This window comes from Lepidochelys kempii, chromosome 3 (assembly GCF_965140265.1).
Source record: "Lepidochelys kempii isolate rLepKem1 chromosome 3, rLepKem1.hap2, whole genome shotgun sequence".
Taxonomy (NCBI): domain Eukaryota; kingdom Metazoa; phylum Chordata; order Testudines; family Cheloniidae; genus Lepidochelys; species Lepidochelys kempii.
The window spans coordinates 209,551,624-209,573,207 of record NC_133258.1 but is presented as its reverse complement, the minus strand read 5'-3'; the positions used below and the strand labels follow the sequence as shown (position 1 = coordinate 209,573,207).

At 47.4% G+C, this 21,584-nt stretch overlaps 1 protein-coding gene across 1 annotated transcript; it reads right to left on the bottom strand.

Moving 5' to 3' along the window:
• Positions 1-1,356: 1,356 nt before the first annotated feature.
• Positions 1,357-9,504, bottom strand: CST7 (cystatin F). The gene is made up of 4 exons (XM_073335341.1): positions 9,430-9,504; positions 3,854-4,026; positions 2,940-3,056; positions 1,357-1,940 (listed from the first exon to the last, which is right to left on the bottom strand). The coding sequence occupies exons 1-4, from the start codon at positions 9,497-9,499 to the stop codon at positions 1,863-1,865; spliced, it is 438 nt and encodes a 145-aa protein (XP_073191442.1). The 5' UTR covers positions 9,500-9,504; the 3' UTR covers positions 1,357-1,862.
• Between the last annotated feature and the right edge of the window lie 12,080 nt (positions 9,505-21,584).

Genomic DNA, 21,584 nt, shown 5'->3' with positions numbered 1-21,584 from the left:
ATCAGAAGTCTCTGGCAATTGCATGTATCTAGACTCAAACAGCTATTTCTCTAACAAATGAGGTACTAACTCATACTAACAAGGCTGAGAACCGAAGCTTTTAAACTCAGATTACAGGCTGTGGAAAGCTGACAACTGCGAAATCTTGTTCTACTGACATGCTTAACGGCACACTTGCATCTGTGTCACAGCCATGGCCAGTTTCCATATGTTCCTTCTAGGAACAATATCACACAGTGCTGATTGCACCCAATTAACTTAAACACCCATCTATTAAGTCACCCAGCTAGTAAACTGGGGGAGGAAGCTAGACATCTGAGTGAGTGCCAGACCACTCTAGCTACCTCCTCCCAGGATAGCAGCCAGGCATGGAACACCATAGCCTGAGTCCTACCTCCATGCAAAGTACCAGCTAACGGGGAATAAGTATGAGGTCCTTTCCAGCTACAAGAGACCAGGGATGTAGGCAGCTGGTGACCTGCAGCTCTGACTGGCTAGTGTCTGGGGCTGCACCATGCATGTACTGAGACACATCTGGTGGTCGCTTGTGACCAGCTTAGGGTGGGCATCCTGCCACAGGGCTCACGAGGGCTCAGTGGGAACAGAGGCCTTTGAACTACACCAGGGGCAGGCTGCCATGATGTGGGTTCCATCCTGCCCCTACTCAGTCTCCACTGGCTTTGTGGGGTCTGCCAGGGCTAAGTGGTGGCTGTAGAAGTGGCTGGAGGCAGAGGCCCATGTCAAAGTGAAGCTGTTTGCCAAGACGGGCGCTCCTGCTGCGGCATGAAAGGGGAAAGTGCCCTAGGGATGCAGGGAGGTGTTTGAAAGGAGGAGAAACTTCAGACTATGGGAGGGTGGGTCTTTCCCCCCTCTTGTGGCTGGTCTAGGTAAGATTGGAGGCTGCTACAGCTAGAGGACATAGGGCTGAGCTCCTCCAAAGGTGTTTAGGCACTTATTTCTTATTGAGTTCAAGGGGAGTTAGGCACCTAAATACCTTTGACCGTTTCTGCCTTAGTCCCTTACTTCAGGCATCAGAGACTTATGGTTTCAATGTGTGTGGTGTGGGGTCTGACCCTGGTTGATGGCCCAATGGGTTTGGCCATTCATAGTGAAGCTCTGGTGAGAAGAGTGAGTGATGAAGGGCTATCAAGTGCCCTTAGGAGCTGATTCATCCTCTTAGACTTGAGTTCTTGCCAACCCACATTTAAAGTGGAAAAGGTGAATAACTGGACATTGAACAGACTGTAGCTTAATTCCCAGAGGAATTAAAAAAAAAAATCAATCAAGTAACCGAGTTCAGTAAAATAGAACTGTGCCTGTCTCTCTACAGAATGATTGACATTTTATTCCTCTTAGAATTGGAAACAGCATTTGCCCTACGATCTCTCAGCATGTGCGGGGATAGGTTATTGTTGATAATGTGTAAATGGTGCCTAGTTTGTGTCACTTCTGCCACAAAGCAGCTGAAGTTACAGACAGCGGATCACCGCGGTCCATTTAGACTGTATGTGACTGTTTCAGCTAATGCAGCAAGAATCTAGTTTGCTTTCCATCTGACTGGTGGGCCAGTCTCGATTGGAGAGATAAAGCGGCCATCTACAGGTCAGATAATTTGTCAAAATGCCTTAGCTGGACAGCAGTGAACATTAACCTGATTCGTTAAGATCATGTCGCTTGGTGGGTTTTGTGGTGTAGACTTGTCAACTGTCTTCCCAAAAAGTCATACTTGAAAATCAGCCATTCATTGGACTGATCTCTTTGCAGCAATTCTTCACGGGTCTCTGCTGCGAACAGAAAACAGTACCAAAATCCTCGCTGCGAATGCACTGAGGACAGGTGCAGCTGTGGCCGGGGAAGTTGGATCAGTGACAGAGAGCAATCAGCACGTGGACTTGCTGTAGCCAGGGGATAGTCCAGACCTCAAAATAGCATCTGAACGTCTGCAAGCAGAAAAGAATACGTAAGGCTTCCAAATTCAACCCAGGTGTCACTAATTCTCAGCCTTTTCCAGACTGTGGCCCCATGTTACAGCAGAAAAGTTTGGAGACTTTCCTTCCCTCTAGCCAGATGGAAAGGGAGGGTGGACATGACCCCCAGGCCCCATGTTGAGGATCTGCGCCCTAAGTGATGGTTAAAGCATCCGCTAAGCCAGGTTCCTGGCCTTACAAAATGGTCATTAGCCTTTCAGCAGGCCATTTAACCAGTATCCTAGCAGAAGTATATGAGGGGGTAAAGAATCCTTGCTTGTAGGTTAAGCATGTAGCAGTTCTTTTCCCTGCTGCTCATAGAATATCAGGGTTGGAAGCGACCTCAGGAGGTCATCTAGTCCAACCCCCTGCTCAAAGCAGGACCAATCCCCAATTTTTGCCCCAGATCCCAAAATGGCCCCCTCAAGGATTGAACTCACAGCCCTGGGTTTAGCAGGCCAATGCTCAAACCATTGAGCTATCCCTGCCCCCGCCCCCACAAGCTGCTGGTGAAGTTTACACCATGAATGGCTCTCCAGGAGGGCTGGGGAAGGATGCGTGCATAATAAAGTTGCATCTGTTCTCCAGGAAACTTCCTCCCTACACATTTTGGGTGGAACTTTCCAGAGTGCTCCACAATGGCTCAGCTCTGCTCCCATTGAAGGCAATGAAAAATCCCACTCAGAACTGATAAAACCCTCTGCGTCGAAACCCTGTACACTTGAGTTTTGTGAAGGGTATGAAATGGAAATTGCTATTGTGTGTATATATGAACTGGTGAGAGTCATCCCACTGCAAATCAAGAGTGACACACAGGCACGTTTGCAGGATTGGGGCCTTATTGACTGTGATCCAATGCCTGTTGAATCCAGTCGAAAGACTCCCCTTGACTTTAGGCCCTGTACTCCCATGAACTTAAAAATGTAGCTACAAAGCAATCCCAAGGGAAAGAGAAAATGAAACTCATTCTACTTGTTGCAGATTTTTCTTCTTCTGAAAGTCGCAGCTGTCCAAGTTGGAATGTCCCCTCTTGTCACACACTGTCCGGCCAATTTCCACATTGAGCATGTATTTCAGCCCTCTGACAACCTAGAGGACGCAGTTTCCAGGTTAGTTAATAGAGAGGAGAAGGGGTGGGGCAGGGCGAGGAGAAGAGATAAGATGTATCCAAAAGGAGTCAGAGCATTGGGCTATGGAACAAGAACTGGGTACTTGGTCTAAACCAACTACACAGTGTGTGTTCTAGGTGTGTCAAACAATGCCCCTTGGGAGAATAAGCTAATACTCGGAGGCTTCGGGGTTGAGGGAGAACCTGGGATCAGAGCCCATGGTGCTAGGTGCTGTACAAACATATGTCTAAGGCCCTGTCCCAAAGAGCTTACACTGTCCAAATACAGCATTGAAAAGCAGGTGCTTAGGACAACCTGATCACTGCAATGGAACTGGGGAAGTGTCTGCTGGGAACGAGGCGGAAAACAAGATTTCATTTGTCAATCCTCCTGTGGGATCTAGGCTGAGTTACAGACCAGCACCTGAATCCTGTGGCATCTTTTACCGATTGCCTTCGAGGAAACTCAGTGCAGCAATCCTGGCTAATAAACTTTGCTTTGTTATCTTCCCTGGGACGGGGGGAAATCCTTTTTTAAAAAGAGTCAAAATACTTCTAACTGTTGATGTTAGAATGAGCTATTTCACTGCTAGGCCTGAGGGGCCAGACGCCTGACTGAAGGCAGCAGAGTGACAGGGACAGCACCGAGATACAGCTGCTGAGTGAGGAATATGAATGCTCCTGCTTGTATTGGCAAGAGCAGAAGAAGAGCTCACTACTCTTAACTTATTTGGGCTGAGTCAGAAACATTTTCTATGCGACCAAGCTGTGTGCTTACCTGCACCATTGCTTTGGTTATATGAGACTCTTTGAATAGAAAAATGTCGTTTGAGCTGTTGTTATAGCGATAAACCCCAAAGCGAGCGGCTCTGCGAACTCCGGGGTCATTGGTGTTCATGGGTCTGGGAAATCCAGGTCTGGTGGTTGAATTCGGCTTCTCCAGGTAGAGAACTAGAATGCCAGAAACATGCTCCATTACAAACACTGTGCAGGGTCAGAGAACACAGTATGTCTCCAGGTTAACACCACTCTGCCACTACTCCAGTGTGACATCTGCCCCCTTAAACTCCCTTCTCAGAGCGGGCGTGTTTCTTATACCGGGGCTGCTATTTTGCAGCTGCTGGCTGAAAGGTGCGGTTTCATCATAATTGGTTTCTAGAAGCTTATGAAATATCCTACTTAGCTCCATGTTCAAAACACTTATCTAAGATCCCAGGACTGTTGTCTCATTGTGGATTCAATGGGAGGGTTCTCTTTTTGGAGCAATTTTAGAGGCATTTACCACTTGATATCATCCGCTGTTCAAAACAGACAGATGGGTGCATGTGAGTGAGAGGTTATTGTACAAATAAACTAACTCAATTCACTGCAGAAGAGTCCTTTATGATAATGTATCTGCAAAACTAACACTTATTTCTAAAATATGGGAAAATGCAACATTTTCAGTTGTTTGTCAAGGCTCCTGAGAGTTTTGTAGCATGAGCAAGGGCCAGAGAAAGAAATTAAGGGCCAGATCCTTAATTGGTATAAATCACCACAGTTCTGTTGATTATGCTGATTTACCCCAGCTGAGGATCTGGCTCTGCAAGTTGCTCTCACACACAGCTTGTGCTGATTTACTGTAAACATTAAGTCTGTCTCCTCCAACTTATCTTTCACACCTAAGGCTCTCATTAGCACCAAGCCACAGAGAAAAATAAGTGTTATTAAAACAGTTTACACTGAGAACACAGTTAGATCACATTGCTGTGAAGCATGAGACACTGCACGTGAAGTGAACATGCACTCGTTACAATGCATATGAAAGAGGATACCAAATTCTCCTTTATCTGCCTACCCAGCTCTTAAGATTCTTTGCACAATTTACCTTCCCTTCTTCCAATCAAGCATGAGTTTATGCTGCTGATGGGGACATAACAAAAGAATAGAGGGATGCCAATTGCTGGGGATCAAGATGTGAAACAAGCTTGCAGTCATCTGAGTTATGAGCAGATCAAACTTTTATTAAAAAGGATGAAAAGCTCCACCTTTTTGCTACACCTCATAACTTCTAGATGGTTTGTCCAATTAACTGCCAGTGCCCCCTCATGAGGATATTTCTCATTTGCCACCAGCCACAAGTACTCGGTCTGTAGGCAGGTATTTCAAATTTGGGAAGAACTGAAAAAGGAAAGGGTGTAGAAGGGGAAGAAATCCAGATTCAAATGGAAACTGATTTACAATCTGAGGCCCCAGTCTTGGAAACATCTTATGTGACTAACTTTTATTTGTATGAGTAAACTTATTATTACATAATAAGTATTTGCAGCATTAAGCTCTTAACAATAAAGCTGCTGCAGCTCCATAATACATGTTAAAATAAGGGTAATCTCACCTTCAAGGAGTAGAAGGATCTATCCAAGGTACTTAATAGCCCCCCACTGTAATGGTATCTGAACACCTCCGTTTTTGATTGTACCTCATGTCACCCCTCTGAGCTCAGACAGTGCATTATCCCCATTTTTACAGATGAGGAGCTGAGGCACAGGGAGGCAAAGTGACACAGGAAATCCAGGGCAGAGCAGGGTCTTGAACCCAGGTCTGCCAAGACTTGGCTTGTACCCTAACCACTGGGCCACTCTTCCTCCCCTTCAGGATATTAAGGCAGCAATGCCCCTCCCTGACTCAGCATTGCAGAGTTAACTAGTGCCACCAATGGGATATGTGAATTAACTCTCCCTGGCAGCATCATTTCTAGGCCACTGCCCAAGGCAGGATGCCGGGGCGAAGATCTGATCTGTTTTGGCAAAACTTTACTGGCCCTGGGTGGTTGATACAGTTATTTGATAAGTTCTGCATGGAAAAACTGATGGTGTTCAGGGCTGGTGTAGATATTAGCCCTGTGTCTGTAGGAGGAACCTGATAACCTCTTCCTCTTGTTCACAGTTAGCGACCCCATTGTGGCTTAACGCTCACTGACACCTATTGAGTCACAGCCTCTTGTAAGAGTGGTAAAAGAGCTCTCTGCCTGGCTAGGGAATCACATAAAAGGCACGTGAAGAGCTTTAAATGTCCTGCCTTGAAAAAAGGGGAGGCCAGTGTCAAAAGAAGTCTCTAGACTATGACTCCAGCTTCTAACTGATCATATTGGACAGATTAAGTTTCCTTTCAGATGAAGGAAGGCTGCCCGGATACCCCAAGCAGTGGGCACATTAGAAACACATAAGTAACCTTGGAGCGTGGGGGGACGGACACAGAGAGATTGTATCTTCGTATGATTCAAAAGTGATTTGTACAAAAAGTTTATGGTTTGCCAGTGATGGTGGGCAAACCTCAAGCAGACTGAGTCTGATCTCATCTCTTGGGAGTCTCACTAGAGCAGGCTGCAACAGAAATATTACAGGCTGGTGTGTGTGTCATATATCTCAACCCCAGGCACAGGGCAACTGCAGAGTTAATTGCACTAATAATCGTCGTCGTTGTCATCCGTAACTCTGATATAGCACTTTTCATCCATAGATTTCAAAGTATGTCATGAAGGAGGTCAGTATCACTATCCCCACTTTACAGATGTGGAAGCTGAGGCAGAGGATGGTGACTTGCCCAAGGTCTCCCAGCAGGCCAGTTATTCCATCGGAACCAGTTTGCCCAGCCCAAAGCCCATAATTCACGTCAAGCGATGCAGCCATAGCTACGACTCCCACACCACAACCTTCCTGGCAAGGTCAGTCCCAACTCTGACATACAGGGCCTGAGTTGCCTCTCCTTTGTGCAGAGGGGGTGTGCGGGACTGGGGAGGTCCTCCTGATGGCCTGGATTGTTCATCGATGCATGACTGAAGCTGCATTCCCTAAAATACCAAGCCACAGGTCAGAGGCAGGATGGGTCAGTGGTTAGGGCACTAGGGTGGGGCTCACGAGACCCTACTTCCAGTCTCTGCTGTACCACAGACTCTCTGGGAGACCTGGAGCTCAGCCCACATGATCAGGCTCTCTGAGCCTCAGTCTCCCACCTGTGAAAGGGAAATAAGCAGCTCCCCCAGCTCCCAGAAGTATCGTGAGGTGCTGCTGACATACTAACAAGGGTCATACACACAACAGGGCCGTGTACTGGAGCCGATTGCAGCCCAGTTGGATTTTAGCCAATAGGCTAAAGACACCTTGATCGGTTCTATACACGTAACCACGTCTTTCCTGCGTAGCCCTGTGGCTGCTGGCTAGCTGTGCCAGGCCCCATGGCAGTTTTAATGGAAAGGTTATAGCCTCACTGATGGCTGCAGGGGGAAAGGGCAATCCCAGTCCAGCCTGTCCTGGGCAGGGGCGTCATTTCAGAAAGATTCGGGGGGGATTAAGTGGAGTTAATGTATAGAACAGGTTTCAGAGTAGCAGCCGTGTTAGTCTGTATTCGCAAAAAGAAAAGGAGGACTTTTCATCCGATGCAGTGAGCTGTAGCTCACGAAAGCTCATGCTCAAATAAATTGGTTAGTCTCTAAGGTGCCACAAGTCCTCCTTTTCTTTTTGCGAATAGAACATGCGATGTGATTCTGTTACAGCCTGCACAGCTGGGGTGGGGGCAGGGGGAAAGTGGAAGACACACAGACCTATGAGGAGTTGTGGGGAGGGGACGCAAACCGAGGTCTGGGGCGGGGCAACTGTCCCTCTTCCCCCAAAGCAAATGACACCTCTGTTCCTAGGTGTTAGCGAGACACACAACACTCTGGCCGGAGCTAGTTAACTGTTCTAGGCTCTAGTCCCACTTCTCGCCCTGGGCAGAAGAGGAACAGAGAACAGACACGTGGCAGATGTTAATCAGGGTGCTTAATGCACGACCGGAAAGCACTCAGATACTGCAGTGATAAGCACGGTATAACAACCTCTGTAGGCTAGAACAGACGGGTGGTCACCCTACCCAGGCAATCAAATGCTTGTATTTCCATCTCCCCATCTTCTATCCATGTCAGCTTTTACTTCCCAGATGGAGAGCAGGAAGAGAGTGACTGTATCTTGACTTGCTCAGTCCCTACCCCTTAAGGACCTGTTATTCAAAGACAACTAGAGGCCCAAAAGCTAGAGGGTACCAGCTGTAAGGTCGCCACCTTGCCTTTGCCGGAGTTAAACACAACCACCCCGTACTAAGCCACAGGTGTCCATTCTTATATAGAGATGGGCTAAGTGCTCAGGGCCTGACTGGGTGCACTGAAATGGCCTTAAGTACTCTCCATATTCAGGGATGGTGTGGGCCTTGTCCTCCATAGTAAGTTAGAGCAGCCCTGGGGCTACCCTGACTTGTGCTCTCCTCCCCACAGGTCCTGAGAAGTATAGAAAAGGGGTCCAGTGCTCTGCAGCCCCACTCCTCATATCCCAGGAGCAGAGCCAGCACTCAGCCCTCGGACCAGCAGGGGCGCCGCTCTGCACAGAGGTAATCCTCAGAGGCGGTTTCCACAGACTGAGACTCAGACCATCAGATGCTTGCACCCTAAATGTTGGGCCTCTAAAATTCAGATCCAAATTCTGCAGCTGAGGCCCAGATGTGATTTCTTATGTGGAAGAGTGAGGCTGGAATATGAAGCTAACCTTACTAAGCTTTGTACATTGGTGATAAGAACAGAGGCGCAAACTCAGATAGACATTAAATGTGTTCCTTGCTCGGGAAAATCTGGGCAGTGGTAGATTTGTAAGAAGAGGCCAATTTTCAATGTTCCTCTCTTACTTTGAGAAACAAGGCCATGTTTTATTCAGACGCTTAAAAAGAAGCAGACCTCTGCAGCCCTCTTCAAACGTAGAAGGAAACCACAGCTGAAGCAGAGAGCTATCAATTAATCTAGCAACGTGTTACCAGAAACCATAGGAGCCCCACTAACCTTTTCTCTGCATCAGTTTCAAAATAAAAATACAAGTCCTAAAAAACAAAGCACCTTTGAAGTTACCACTCTAAAGATTTAAGGCTAGCGGTAATCAAGAGAGTTTCCTGGATCAGCAGAGTACGCAAGGAGCCAAAGGAATGCTTCATTAGAGTCTGCTAATCACTCCACTGCCAGCCTGTAATTGTTACATCCTGTCTTTACAGTTAATAATCAAGGTTGTGGAGAGGTTAGACTCTGATATAAATTAAAATCACAAGTTGACTTTAGAATTATTAGACAAGTCTCCTCAGATCACACTGTTTGATATAGGTAGGGAAATGCTATGGAGCAGTTGAAGTTACGTATGGAAACATAACCCACCTGCATTCAGACAACAGCTGCGACACACTGGAGTTCAGAAAGAGAAAGACTGGGCTCTCAGATATTAGTCACACATACATCACATATACGTATATGCACAAGGTCAGCAAACCTTAAGCTTAAAGAAGATTGAAGTTATTTTCTGATCTTACCATTAGAGGTCCTGGCTAAGTCCCATAGACTTAAATAGCAAAACAGAGCCAAGCCCCAGCCAAAACTCATTGCTACCAGCTCGGCAGAGATGCAAGTGAAGAGTATTTCAGCCAGAGAACAGGCTGCTCCCCACAAGGAGGAAGATGTGCCTGTCTGAGAGCTCCCATTGGCTGCTGGAGGAACACGCACACACGCAAATTGACCACAGGTCTATCATTAACTTTATCTTCTGTTGATGATTCGACACTTTGAATAGCAACTGTATCAGTGACTCCTGGACAACATGGCTGCACCCAGGGGATGAGGGGTAGTTACTTTGAACCTTCACCTGGTACAAATGCACACAGGGTATAAACCCTACGTCCATGTGAGCATATGGAAAAAGGAAAACAGCTCTCTGCCTCTCACGGGATGTGAAGAGCGGGCGGGGCAGGAACTGACAGGGTGTCCCTAGCCTGCAGGGGAAGAGGAGATTTGCAGCTGATGGGGGATATGGAGTTCCCCACATTCATGGGGGTGCCTGGGGAGCTGGAAGGGGTGTGAGGCCCAAAGGAAGGAGGCAGCATGCTAGCTGGGGTGGGGGGATGGGATGGGAAATGAGGTAACGGGGCACTTCTCAGCAGAGAGCCAGTAGAGGTTCTGGGGGTTGTCTCCAAAGTCAGTGTGTAATATAGCTCCCGTCCTGAGTGTCAGTCCACGCCAAGGCCTGCTGACGCAGGGTAAGCTGTAGGATCAGGGGGGCTATGGAGTGTTGCTAACTCTTGTAATTTTAGCACAGATCTCATGATACTTGCAGTTTTCCTTAAAGCTCCAGCTGCTGGATTCTGAGGATGACATGAGAATCCCAGTTTCTGTTTATATATATCTAAAGTTTCTAGTCCTTGTGGCTGTGGAAAAAACATGAAAAGCCCCACAAAATTATTTTTTAAAAACTCAATGGTTTTTAAGCTTATCTCATGATGTTTTGGGGCTGGGTGCCTTATTTCTGAGTGCTTGGAACTGGCAGCGCTGCTCCTGAGCATACATTCATTTTAAACTGGCTGCTGGAAATCAGTGGCCAGGTGAGGGAATGCAGCCTAGTGGCCCATGCACAGGACTGGGGCTCAGGAGACATGGGTTCTGTTCCCACCTATGCCCTGCTGCGTGGCTTTGGGCATGTCATATCGCTGCTTTGTACCTCAGTTTCCCCATCTGTAAAAGGGGGATAACATTATTGACTTCCATGGCAAAGTGCTTTGAGATCTAGATAAGAACTATGTATTATTGTTATGATAACTTACTTGCTAGGGCTTCAGTTCAAAGCTCTGCATTTCCTTTCAGAATGATGCCTTCTTCAATGCTTCAGGCAAAGTACTGAATGCAAGCCAGCGCCCTGGGCTGGGTGTTAAAGAGCAGCTGCAAGAGACATATGGAGTTTCCTGACAGGAACAGATCAGGTCAACATTTAATAGAAGCTCTCCCAATATAAATTACTTAAAAATACCGATTTACCAGTATCGCCAGCCCCAAAAGTTCAAAAATTATGAGTGAGACAACAAACATCAGGAGACTGGCCTCAAAATCATGAAATTAAAAAAAAATCACAGGTGTTTTTGGCCTGTCTTTCCGTTGTGTGACCGACCCCCCCCCCCCCCGCCCCGGCCCATCCCCAGCCTGCCTGTGCCCCTTTGAGTACGTCTCCATTTCAATAGACCCCTGACGCAGAGAGTCTCAGAGCCCAGGTCTGAGCCTGGGCTCTGTGACAGCCACCCCCCCGGCCGGGTGTCAGAGCCCAGACTCCAGCCCAAGTGGGGGCATCTACCCTGCTGCTTTTAGCCCCATAGCACCAGTCTCGTGAGCCTGAGACAGTGGACCTGGGCTCTGAGACATGCTGCCCGGTTTTAATTCTCTTGCAGTGTAGCTGTACCCTGTGAGACGCCGTGAGCTAAGATCAGCTGCTGTACAGGACCAGACAGACCTTTGGTTTAAATCAGTATTAGGGAGCTGGGGGCCAGGCATTCTCAGTGGAGAGCCTGAGTCTGTTTCTTCTAGGGCACAGTTTATAGCTCATCGTTTTTCTCAGGCTTTTGCCGGGTGTGAACGTAACTACAGAACAGTGAAGCCGAAACAGGTCTGGTTTGGAGCCGGAGGAGGAGCAGGAAGTTTGAAACAACCAGACCTTTTCCCTTTTGACTTCTCTTTGTAATAGAGCTGGAAATAAACTGTCTCTAGTACTGACCCACTTGAGGGAGCTAGAGGGCAATTTACTACAGTCAGCTGGATTTAATTTTGTGTTTAGAGAGGGTGCCTTGTGATGCGGTAAAGCTGCCAGGCTTTGAGTCCCTTTCTTTAGAATTTTACACTGACGCCCATCACCGTAGCCTCCGTTCACCTTCCATGTAGAATCAAGAGCAAACTTTGAGTGGAGCAGAGATTTTGAACTGTTTCACTCTACTGGCAGGTTGGGCGGGTTGTCTATGGAAGACCCTGCCATCCATGCTGGCCATACCCAAGGGCTGGTGAAATGAACCAAATTCTTGGTCTGCGTTCTTGGTGTGGTATGGCACCGGAATTCCTCTCTACCCTTACACTATGGAGTGAGGTATCCATCATTCCTTATAAGGAATCTCTTAGCATAGGATATAAAGAAGCAGAGTTGGTGTGCTTACGAAGAGTTGATTTATGCCCCCTGACACATCTCTTTTCTTCTTTTTATATAAAGATTGCTAATTTACAGTTTATGACGATAATAATCTCATCCAAGTGACCTGTTTATTACTGCGCTGAATAAGTTTCTCCAGTGCTTTCCCCCAGGAAGCAACAGCCAAATCATCCAGTGCTAGCATTAATTTTGCAGGTAATATTGTGTTAATCTCACCCCCAAACTCCCACCATGTGTTCTTTCTCTTTTATTGGGCAGCTTCTGCTCAAGTGAAACAAGAAGGATGGGTCTGTGGTTGGGACTCTGGCATTGGACCCAGAACTCCTGGGTTCCTCCCTTTCCTGGATCTGCTATCGACTCCCTGTGTCCCTTGAACAAGTCACTTCATTTCTCTGTGCGTCAGTTCCTCACCTGTGAAAGGGAGGGAATACTTTGTGTCTCCCACTCCCTGTCTGTCTTGGCTGTTTAGAGCAAGCTCTTCCTAGCAGGCACTGTCTTGTATGCTATGTAGGTACAGTGCTTAGCACAACGGGGCCTCTAGGTGCTGCTGTCATGTAAGCCATAGGCCTGAAGCCCTGCAGAACAGGGAGCTCTGTTGACATTGCTGGTGAACAGGAAGAAGAGTGGCCCAAAGCCGTGTGAGAATTGCAGATGGGCTGGGACTCCAAAGGGGAGCTCTCCGCTGGAGAGCAAGGGGAGGTGACTGAGTGGGCCGGGCCACATTTGCATTTCAGTTATGGAACAGTTTGGGGCATTTTGGTTAAAAATCCAGGGAAGTTTTGAGTTTGGGGCTTATAAACCATTACTGACCCCAGTGGGAAGTGAAGGGACAAGAGGTGCACACCACATGTGCCAGGGTCACCCTGACTGAGACTAACATCAGGAAGGTCTGGGTAAGGGAGTCAGGGTAAGGCTAAGAAAAGAAGGGGGAGAAGAAAGAGAAAAGAGTAGGTGGGGTTTTTTTGACTGGGGGGTCCCTGCCTCATGGTAGGAGTTATAGTCAGAGTCTGAGATATCGCTAGCAGTCTTCGCTGAGCTGAGACTGCTAGCAAACAGGAGGTCCGAGGCAGCTTCCAGGTGAGCTGTGGAGTAGTAGCAATGAAAGCTGAAGTCACCCCGGCTGGGTAGAGCCCCCAGAGCAGCCCTGACCTTCCAGTGTCTTTGGACTCCACCAACCCAAGAGTACATACTGTGAGTGGGGGACTGGGGAGGAGGGACATGGCTGTAATGCACCAGCCAATCACAAGTGCCAGAAGACAACTGAGGCTGGGGCTAGTTTTAAGACAGCCTGGGGCAGGGTAGAGTCTTGCCTAATAGTGTTAATTTATTAAATGCTGCTGGTTTTCCCAAATTTAGTCTGTTGTCCCCCCTTTTCCTTTCCTCCAAATAACATTGTTCGTCCTAAACCCCTGAACTCAGTGATCGTGAGTGGGGAAGTTTTGCCCCTCAAGGGCATGCAGGCCTGGGTAGTGTCCCAGGTTTCTAGATGGGGGTGTGAGGTAGTGTTGTTTAAGGTTTTTGAGAAGGAGCGCCTAGAAAGTTGAATGGGGCTGTTTTTGCAGCTGACAATACCTGGTAGAAGAGTTACAGTAATCATCATAATCATAGTGTTTGGGCCTAAGCATTAGCCATATTCAAGGCCTTAGGGGTTTTTTTATTGTTAGTAGGCAAAATGGATGAGGACTCAGGTATTTCCTTGGTGCCTACTGTGTTAAGGGAAAAGGACTTTGTTCGTTCTTTGTAAATGACCAGGGTTATAGCAAATAACAGGAGCTAGTTTTTGTGCTCACAGTTCCAAGCCTCTCCAGCTAGCACTCTGCCCAAAACTCTCTTCCCCGGCTTTTTCTCACACAGGTGCAGTCCAGTGAATCTCCTGCCCCTGTGCTTGTTATCAGAACTGCAGGAAATCCCTTGGCCTTCATGGCCCTGCCACTGTCCAGGTTTGTATATATGGTCTGGTCCCTGGACAGTGGTTTCCCATTGTATCCACTAGTACTAACCATAGAGACGTTTAATTGTTCCTTCATTTAGCCTGAATGGATGACAGCCACCATGCTCAACAGACGCAATGAGGCAGTGTGACTGACTGATGCACAGCATAACAACAACAACAATTCATGTATTTGATCACAACTGGACCCATATTTTCCTCCCTGAGGCATTTTGCAGCTCATACTGGTTCCACCAGGAATAACAAGCATGTATCCAAGAGTGGAATTGGCCTGTAGTATTCTAAGGAAATACTCCAACTGCTTCCACGTGGCATTCTCATTTTGCAATGCAAAGTGCAACAGTATTGTTCTTATCTGACATGTACGCTCAGATCAGGCCAGTTTCAGGTAGTGAGTCTTCTTATTTCAACCCCCTGGCACGATTAACATTGATCTGGCCCACCTTATCTGGAAATATTAACTGTTGAAACCAGTGCAGAATGTCTCCTGCAGATAAACATGATTCCCATCACTGGAGGTTTTGAAGAACAGGTTGGATGAACACCTGTCAGGGATGGTCTAGGTTTACTTGGTCCTGTCTCATCGCAGAGGGAGGCACTAGATAATCTCTCAAGGTCCCTTCCAGCCTGATATTTCTATGGTTCTGTGGTTTCTATGAAGTGCAGAAGGTGCCCCAAGGGGTGTTTTCTGCTCTATGATATCACATTTGGTAAGAGTTTCTTTAGGTGCAGGGACCCCTTGCATGAGACCGGGGCTGGGTGGGAAATCATCTTCCTGCCCTGTGAGAATTTTCAAGAGTTCAAATACTTTTCCTGTCCCAAATCAGGACAAAAAATTGAACTGCGTTGTTGTTGTTGCTTCAGAAAAGTTTTCGGTTTGAGTCAATCAAAATGTTTTGTTTCAATTTTGACCTTTTTTCTTTTTTTTTACAACTGGTTTTGTTGTTGTTGTCTAGCTTAGCTAAAATTTCAAAAGGAAAAGTCACTTTGACTTGAAAAACGAAGCTTTTTTACTTTGAAAATGTCAAAAGAGGATGTTCTGTCAATTTCAAAATGTTTTTCCCCCCAGAAATATTTCAAGTCAGGAGATTTGTCAAAACTGACCTTTTTTTATGGGCAGTTTTGGTTTCCACAAATGGGCATTTTTCAGTGGAGTAAATAGTTTTTCAAAAGATTTCCATCCATCTCTGAGAGAGAGACAGCTCTTTCAGGGCTGCATATTAACTGAAAAAGAAAGGGGAACCTATTATCCATAGACAAACATTGTATCTGGTATAAACAAACTGTTCTCTCTGACCTACTCTAAATCTAACTTGTGAGTCTTCTGCATTGGGCTAGATTAAATAGAGGTGAATTACTTGCACTACAGAATTGTCTTGTTTACTTTCCTTTGAGCAACTGTTATTTATTGCAAGCCCTATGCGATTGTCTCTACTGATATGGATTGTTAGATGGGAGGATTCACAGTAGCATCTGATAATTTAAGAAAAACAACCACTCTCCTTATTATCTATGCAGGACTGAGCTAACAATGCACTTATCTTCATCTTGTTTTTCTGTTGAAGAAGCAAAGCGCGCAGTACATAAATCTGATTTTTTCATGCCATTTTGCATCCAGGTGGGATTTGACTTTGAAGAAATGAATCAGATTTTCAGCTGATGTAAATCAGTCCAGCTCCGATTCTCAGCTGCCAAAGTAAATCTAGAATGATGCCTGTTGACATCAGTGGAGTTACTCCACATTTACACTGGTGTAAATGAGACCAGAGTTTGGCCCCATATAGACAGTTAACTCATTTTTCATTTGTAGTGTTAGATGTTCCGACTGCATTAATGGAACAATAGGGGCTGCAAGAATAATACCTTTCATTAACTTTTGCACGGCATTTGGAGAGTGAAAGGAGCGGGTGGATGGACTTGTACTCTTAGAAAAGTTTTAATTAAGACACATTTGCCAGTGTCAATAGTTTTTTTTTGTTTTTAATCTTTTTCACGTTACCAAGCCTTCGCCAGGGTCCCCAGGGTGACGACTTTAGATGGGTTTGTTTTAATGAAGGATCTGGGCAGTGCAGAGGATTAGGGTACCGGGTTTCATTTAGAAGTCACTGAATTTCAGTGTTTGGCAGACTTATTCCTTAAAAAGCATGTATTTTTTCAGCAGAGTGCTAGGAAGGGATAAGTTCTCAGCCTTTGCACCCAGGGTACGTCCACACTGCAGTCAGAGGGCTGATGGCAGCCGGTGTAGACATGTAGCTCACGTCACGACGGAAGTGAAGCTGCAGCTGCACGGGCTAGGCCCGCCCGCCCTGGGCTCCGGGTACATCCGCTAACTAGGGCAAAGTTAGCTGGGGTGTGTCTACACCTACTGCAATCACACCTCTGATTGTGCAGTGTAAACACACCCTTAGAACATAAGAGCGGCCAGGCTGGGTCAGACCAAAGGTCCATCTAGCCCAGTATCCTGTCTGCCGACAGTGGCCAATGCCAGGTGCCCCAGAGGGAATGAACAGAACAGGTCATCATCAAGTGATCCATCCCGTCACCCATTCCCAGCTTCTGGCAAACAAAGGCTAGGAACACCATCCCTGCCCTTCCTGGCTAATAGCCATTGATGGACCTATCCTCCATGAATTTATCTAGTTCTTTTTTGAACCCTGTTATAGTCTTGGCCTGCACAACATCCTCTGGCAAAGAGTTCCACAGGTTGACTGTGCATTGTGTGAAGAAATACTTCCTTTTGTTTGTATTACACCTGCTGCCTGTTCATTTCATTTGGTGACCTCTAGTTCTTGTGTTACGAGAAGGAGTAAAGAACACTTCCTTATCTCCTTTCTCCACAACAGTCATGATTATATAGACCTCAATCCTATCCCCCCTTAGCTGTCTCTTTTCCAAGATGAACAGTCCCAGTCTTGTTAATCTCTCCTCAGAGGGAAGCTGTTCCACACCCCTCAGCATTTTTGTGGCCCTTAGGCTTTGTCTACACGAGCCCTTTTGTTGGTAAAACTTGTGTTGGGCAGGGGTGTGAAAAAACACACCTCGGACTGACAAAAGTTTCACAGACCATAGCACCGGTGTGGACAGCGCTCTGTTGGCGGGAGACACTCTCCCGCTGACGTAGCTACCGCCGCTTGTTGGGGGTGGTTTAATTGTGCCAACGGGCGAGCTCTCTCCAGCCGGCCTAGCGCGGCTCCACGGGAGCCCTTCCGGCGAGCCAGCTGCATCAGGTGCAGAATGTAGACACCGCTTTAGAGGAGAACGAGCTCGGCTGCTGTGTTCCCTGGTGGATGCCTTTCGCCGTAGGACTGGCTAAGACTCAGCAGTTTGGTGGGGCCACCTGCGTGCTCTGTGTTGGGGAGGAAGGAAGTCCAGGGCCGCTGGGAGAAGGAACTGAGTCAGGAGATGATTGTCCCCACTTTCCTGTGCCAGGAGCCGCCCCTCTCGCCTACCACTAGCCCTGTCCGCTTAGAGCTGCTTCCTCCTGCCCTCGCTCCATCCCTCAGCCCCGGAAGCTGGAGCCGGAGCGACTGTAGTGGAGCCCTGCCAGCCCCACAGGAGACTGTTCCCGGTCTCCCCCAGCAGCAGCATGGTGCCCTGCAAGAGCGAACATGCGGGCTCTGTCTTTGCTGCCTGCCCTGGAGCTCTCGCCCTCCAGGTCTCGCTCTCGGGGTGTGTCTGCGTAGCACTGGGCGGTGCGAGTCCTGTTGTGGGGACTGCTTGAGATAGCAGGGTGGCCGTGGGGCACCAGCTGCAGCCCCGACTAGCTGCCTGAGTCCCCTGGGAGTGGGTGCAATTGCTCTCGAGTGGCTCTGCAGACACACCCGTGAATCCTCCTGGAGCCCGGTCACGGATGTAACTACATCCAGCTCAGCCTTGTCCCCGCACCTGCCTTCAAGTAACCCCCCACAACTTTTCTGCAGTGAAGTCATAGTCCCTGTGTCTGTGTGTGGGGGAGAGCGGGAAGCATGGCCCCTTCACCGTTTGCGACTGTGTGGCTGTTTCCTCTCTATGGGGCGGTAGGATATGCAGATTGTTCACCCCTGGCCTGCCCCTGTTCTCTTTTTTTATATGACTGCACATCTCCTCCACTCCCTCACCCAGACATTTTAAAGGGATACTACAGTGACCGTCCGCTTGTCTCCAACCACAGTGGTGGCATTAAAAAGGAAACATTTATTTTACTGAGGTGTTGTTTTTGGTTTTACAGTAGCACCTGGGTTCACCTATTATTCATTTCATCCTGATGTTCACTTTTAGCAGCTCGGTGAGATGAAAAGTGTTCCACTTTTAGGAAACTTCTCAGCCCATTAATAACCCTCAGAGCCAACTGCTCCCTCCCGAAGGATATTTTAAATGTAAATTAGAAATTTGTATTGAATTCCATCTGTGGATTCCTTTTTAATTAGGGGGATTAGACTAGATCAGAGGTCACTGAACAGTGAATAGCGCAGTCAGGAGACCTGGATTTTTATTCCCAACTCTGCCACTGACTTGCTGGGCGGCCTTGGATAAGTCACTTCCTCTCTCTGAGCCTCTATTTCCACTCCCACCCTTTCTCTTGGCTGTTTGGATTGTAAACTCTTTGGGGGCAGAGACCGTTTTTACAATGCATCAGTGCAATGCCTAGCACCATGGATTCCTGACCTCTCCTGGAGCCTTTCAGTGCTATTTCCACACAATGTGGGTAAATTTCATTATACCTCTTTTAGAGGGGACACAGACAGGTGAAGTGATTTACCCAAGGATACAGCTCGAGTGTGGGGCAGAAACCAGAATACAGAATGTTTCCTGACTCCTAGTCCAGTGCTCTGTTTGCTGCCACACCCAGTGTCTCTGCTCAGAATGTGAAGGTTGGGAGTTTTACTGGGAATTCAGAATAGATCTCTGAGTGAGATTCGTTAAGGTCCTGGTCCTGCAAATGCTTATTCACATAAGTAACTTTATACATGAGGGCAAGTGTCTGCAGGATCTGTGGCTTAGTGTGAAATACCAAGGAATGGTAGATACTGTGCGTGGTCTAACAATACAATACAATAGACGAAGGTTTCTACCCATCAGAGGAGTGAACTTTTGGAATAGCCTTCCAAGGGAAGCAGTGGGGGCAAGAGACCTATCTGGCTTCAAGATTAAACTCGATAAGTATATGGAGGAGATGGTATGACGGGATAACATGATTTTGGTAATTAATTGATCTTTAAATATTCATGGTAAATAGGCCCAATGGCCTGTGATGGCATGTTAGATGGGGTGGGATCTGAGTTACTACAGAAAATTCTTTCCTGGGTATCTGGCTGGTGAATCTTGCCCATATGCTCAGGGTTCAGCTGATCGCCATATTTGGGGTCAGGAAGGAATTTTCCTCCAGGGGTGATTGGAAGAGGCCCTGGAGGTTTTTCACCTTTCTCTGTAGCATGGGGCCTGGGTCACTTGCTGGAGGATTCTCTGCTCCTTGAAGTCTTTAAACCACGATTTGAGGACTTCAATAGCGCAGACATAGGTGAGAGGTTTATCACAGGAGTGGGTGGGTGAGATTCTGTGGCCTGCGTTGTGCAGGAGGTCAGACTAGATGATCATAATGTTCCCTTCTGACCTTAATATCTACGAATACTATCCACATTTTCATGAATGGCTTGAATGATGGATTGGAGAGTATGCTTATAAAATTTCTGGGTGGCGCCCAGCTGGGAGGGGTTGCAGGACAGGATTAGAACTCAAAACAATTTTGACAAATTGGAGAATTGGTCTGAAATCAACAAGATGAAAGTCAATAAAGACAAGTGCAAAGGAAGAAAATTACTTGGGAAGAAAAAATCAAATGCACAGCTTCAAAATGAGGGCCAGCTGGCTGGGCAGTCATACTGACGAACAGGATCTGAGGGGTCTAGTGAATGAATGAGTTGACAATGCGATTCAGCTGGAAAAAAGGCGACTATTTTGGGCTGTATTAACAGGGGTGTCGTATGTAGGGCACGGGGGGTAACTGTCCCGCTCTACTCGGCGGGAACACTGTGTGCAGCTCTGGGCACCACACTCCAGGAAAGGTCCAAGTGGAGAGAGAGAGAGAGTCCAGAGGAGAGTGACAAAAATGATCAAAGGTTTAGAAAACCTGAGCCGTGAGGGAAGGTTAAAAACACTGGGCATGTTTAGTTTTGAGAAAAGAAGCGTGAGGGGGGGACCTGATTCCAGCCTTCAGATACGTGAAGGGCTGTTCTAAAGAGAACAGCGATCAGTTGTTCTCCATGGCCACCGAAGGAAGGACAAGAAGAAATGGGCTTAAATTGCAGCAAAGGAGATTTAAGTTAGCTATTAGGAAAAACTCTCTAACTTTTCAGGGCAGTGAATCGCTGGAACAGGCTTCCAAGGGCGGCTATGGAAGTTTTTAAGAACCGGCTCGACAAACCCCTGTCAGGGATGGTCTAGGGTTACTTTGTCCTGCCTCCGCACAGGGGGCTGGACTTGGTGACCTCTCGAGGCACAAGTGACAACTTTTGTCGGCGCCGGTGGGTGCTCACGCCCCCCCCCCCAACTCTGTCCCTCCCTGCCCCTATTGGATCCCTCCCCAAACCCTCGCCGCGGCCCTGCCTCCTCCCTCAAGTGCGCCGCATTCTCCCTCCTCCCCGCTCCCTCCCAGGCTTGCCGTGGGAAACAGCTATTTCACGGCGTAAGCGCTGGCAGGGAGGGGGGAGAAGCAGGACCCAGCAGTGTGCTCCGGGAAGGAGGTGGAGCGGAGGCAGAGGTGAGCTGTGTCGGGGGTGAGTCAGGGAGGGTGGGGAGCTGCCGGTGGGTGCAGAGCACCTACCAATTTTTCCCTGTGGGTGCTCCAGCCCCAGAGCACCCATTGAGTCGGCACCTATGTCTCAAGGTCCCTTCCAGCCCCACATTGCTAGGAATCTGTGACTACATTTCCAAACTAGCTTTCCTGCAAGACTCGGTACAGTACGTTATTAATGCTGTAGCATATGGGCACCCTGCGTGCTCAACCAGTCCGGTCAAACTCCCATTGCAATCAGCAGGAGCCTTTCCATTGACTTCAGCGGCCGCTGAGTTGTGTGACGCAGCTTTTAGTTGTAAGTAATTCAATTGCTGGAATTAGCAGTATTTGTGTATTGCCATGACACTAATTTAACCATGAATTCTTTTATTAAATCCAAAGGCCCAGTGATATTTATACAATTGCTATAACCAAGATGAAAAGGCTTAAATAAAAAAGAATTTGCTACATCCACATATTGATAAAACATGTATAAGCATTTGATCAAGATACTTACGAACAGGCTAACCCAAGGAGTGCTTAGGCCAACTGGCCAGCTCCAGCACAGTCAGGCAGATGTTTGCAATGACCCTTTTCAGAGTTTAGTTCTTACACCCTTTAGCAAGCAAGTGATGTCACTGTCAATTATCAGACCTTAGCTAAGCCGGATGAAGTAACTTTTTATAATACACAAAACAAACTGACCTAACCAGTTATTTACCCTGCCTGGTGCCCAGTTAACCATGTTTTGTTTCCACTACTTCAGCCCAAACTGGAGATAAGAAAGCACCAGTATTTTGAAGGATCACTA

What these genes read in the sequence shown, in the direction of transcription:
- CST7 (XM_073335341.1), bottom strand. Translation starts at nt 9,499, where the DNA reads ATGAGTTTTGGCTGGGGCTTGGCTCTGTTTTGCTATTTAAGTCTATGG. An exon ending in CTTAGCCAGGACCTCTAATG is followed by an intron (nt 4,027 to 9,429) that starts GTAAGATCAGAA and finishes CTGGCATTCTAG; the next exon opens with TTCTCTACCTGGAGAAGCCG. An exon ending in AGAAGAAAAATCTGCAACAA is followed by an intron (nt 1,941 to 2,939) that starts GTAGAATGAGTT and finishes TTCTGCTTGCAG; the next exon opens with ACGTTCAGATGCTATTTTGA.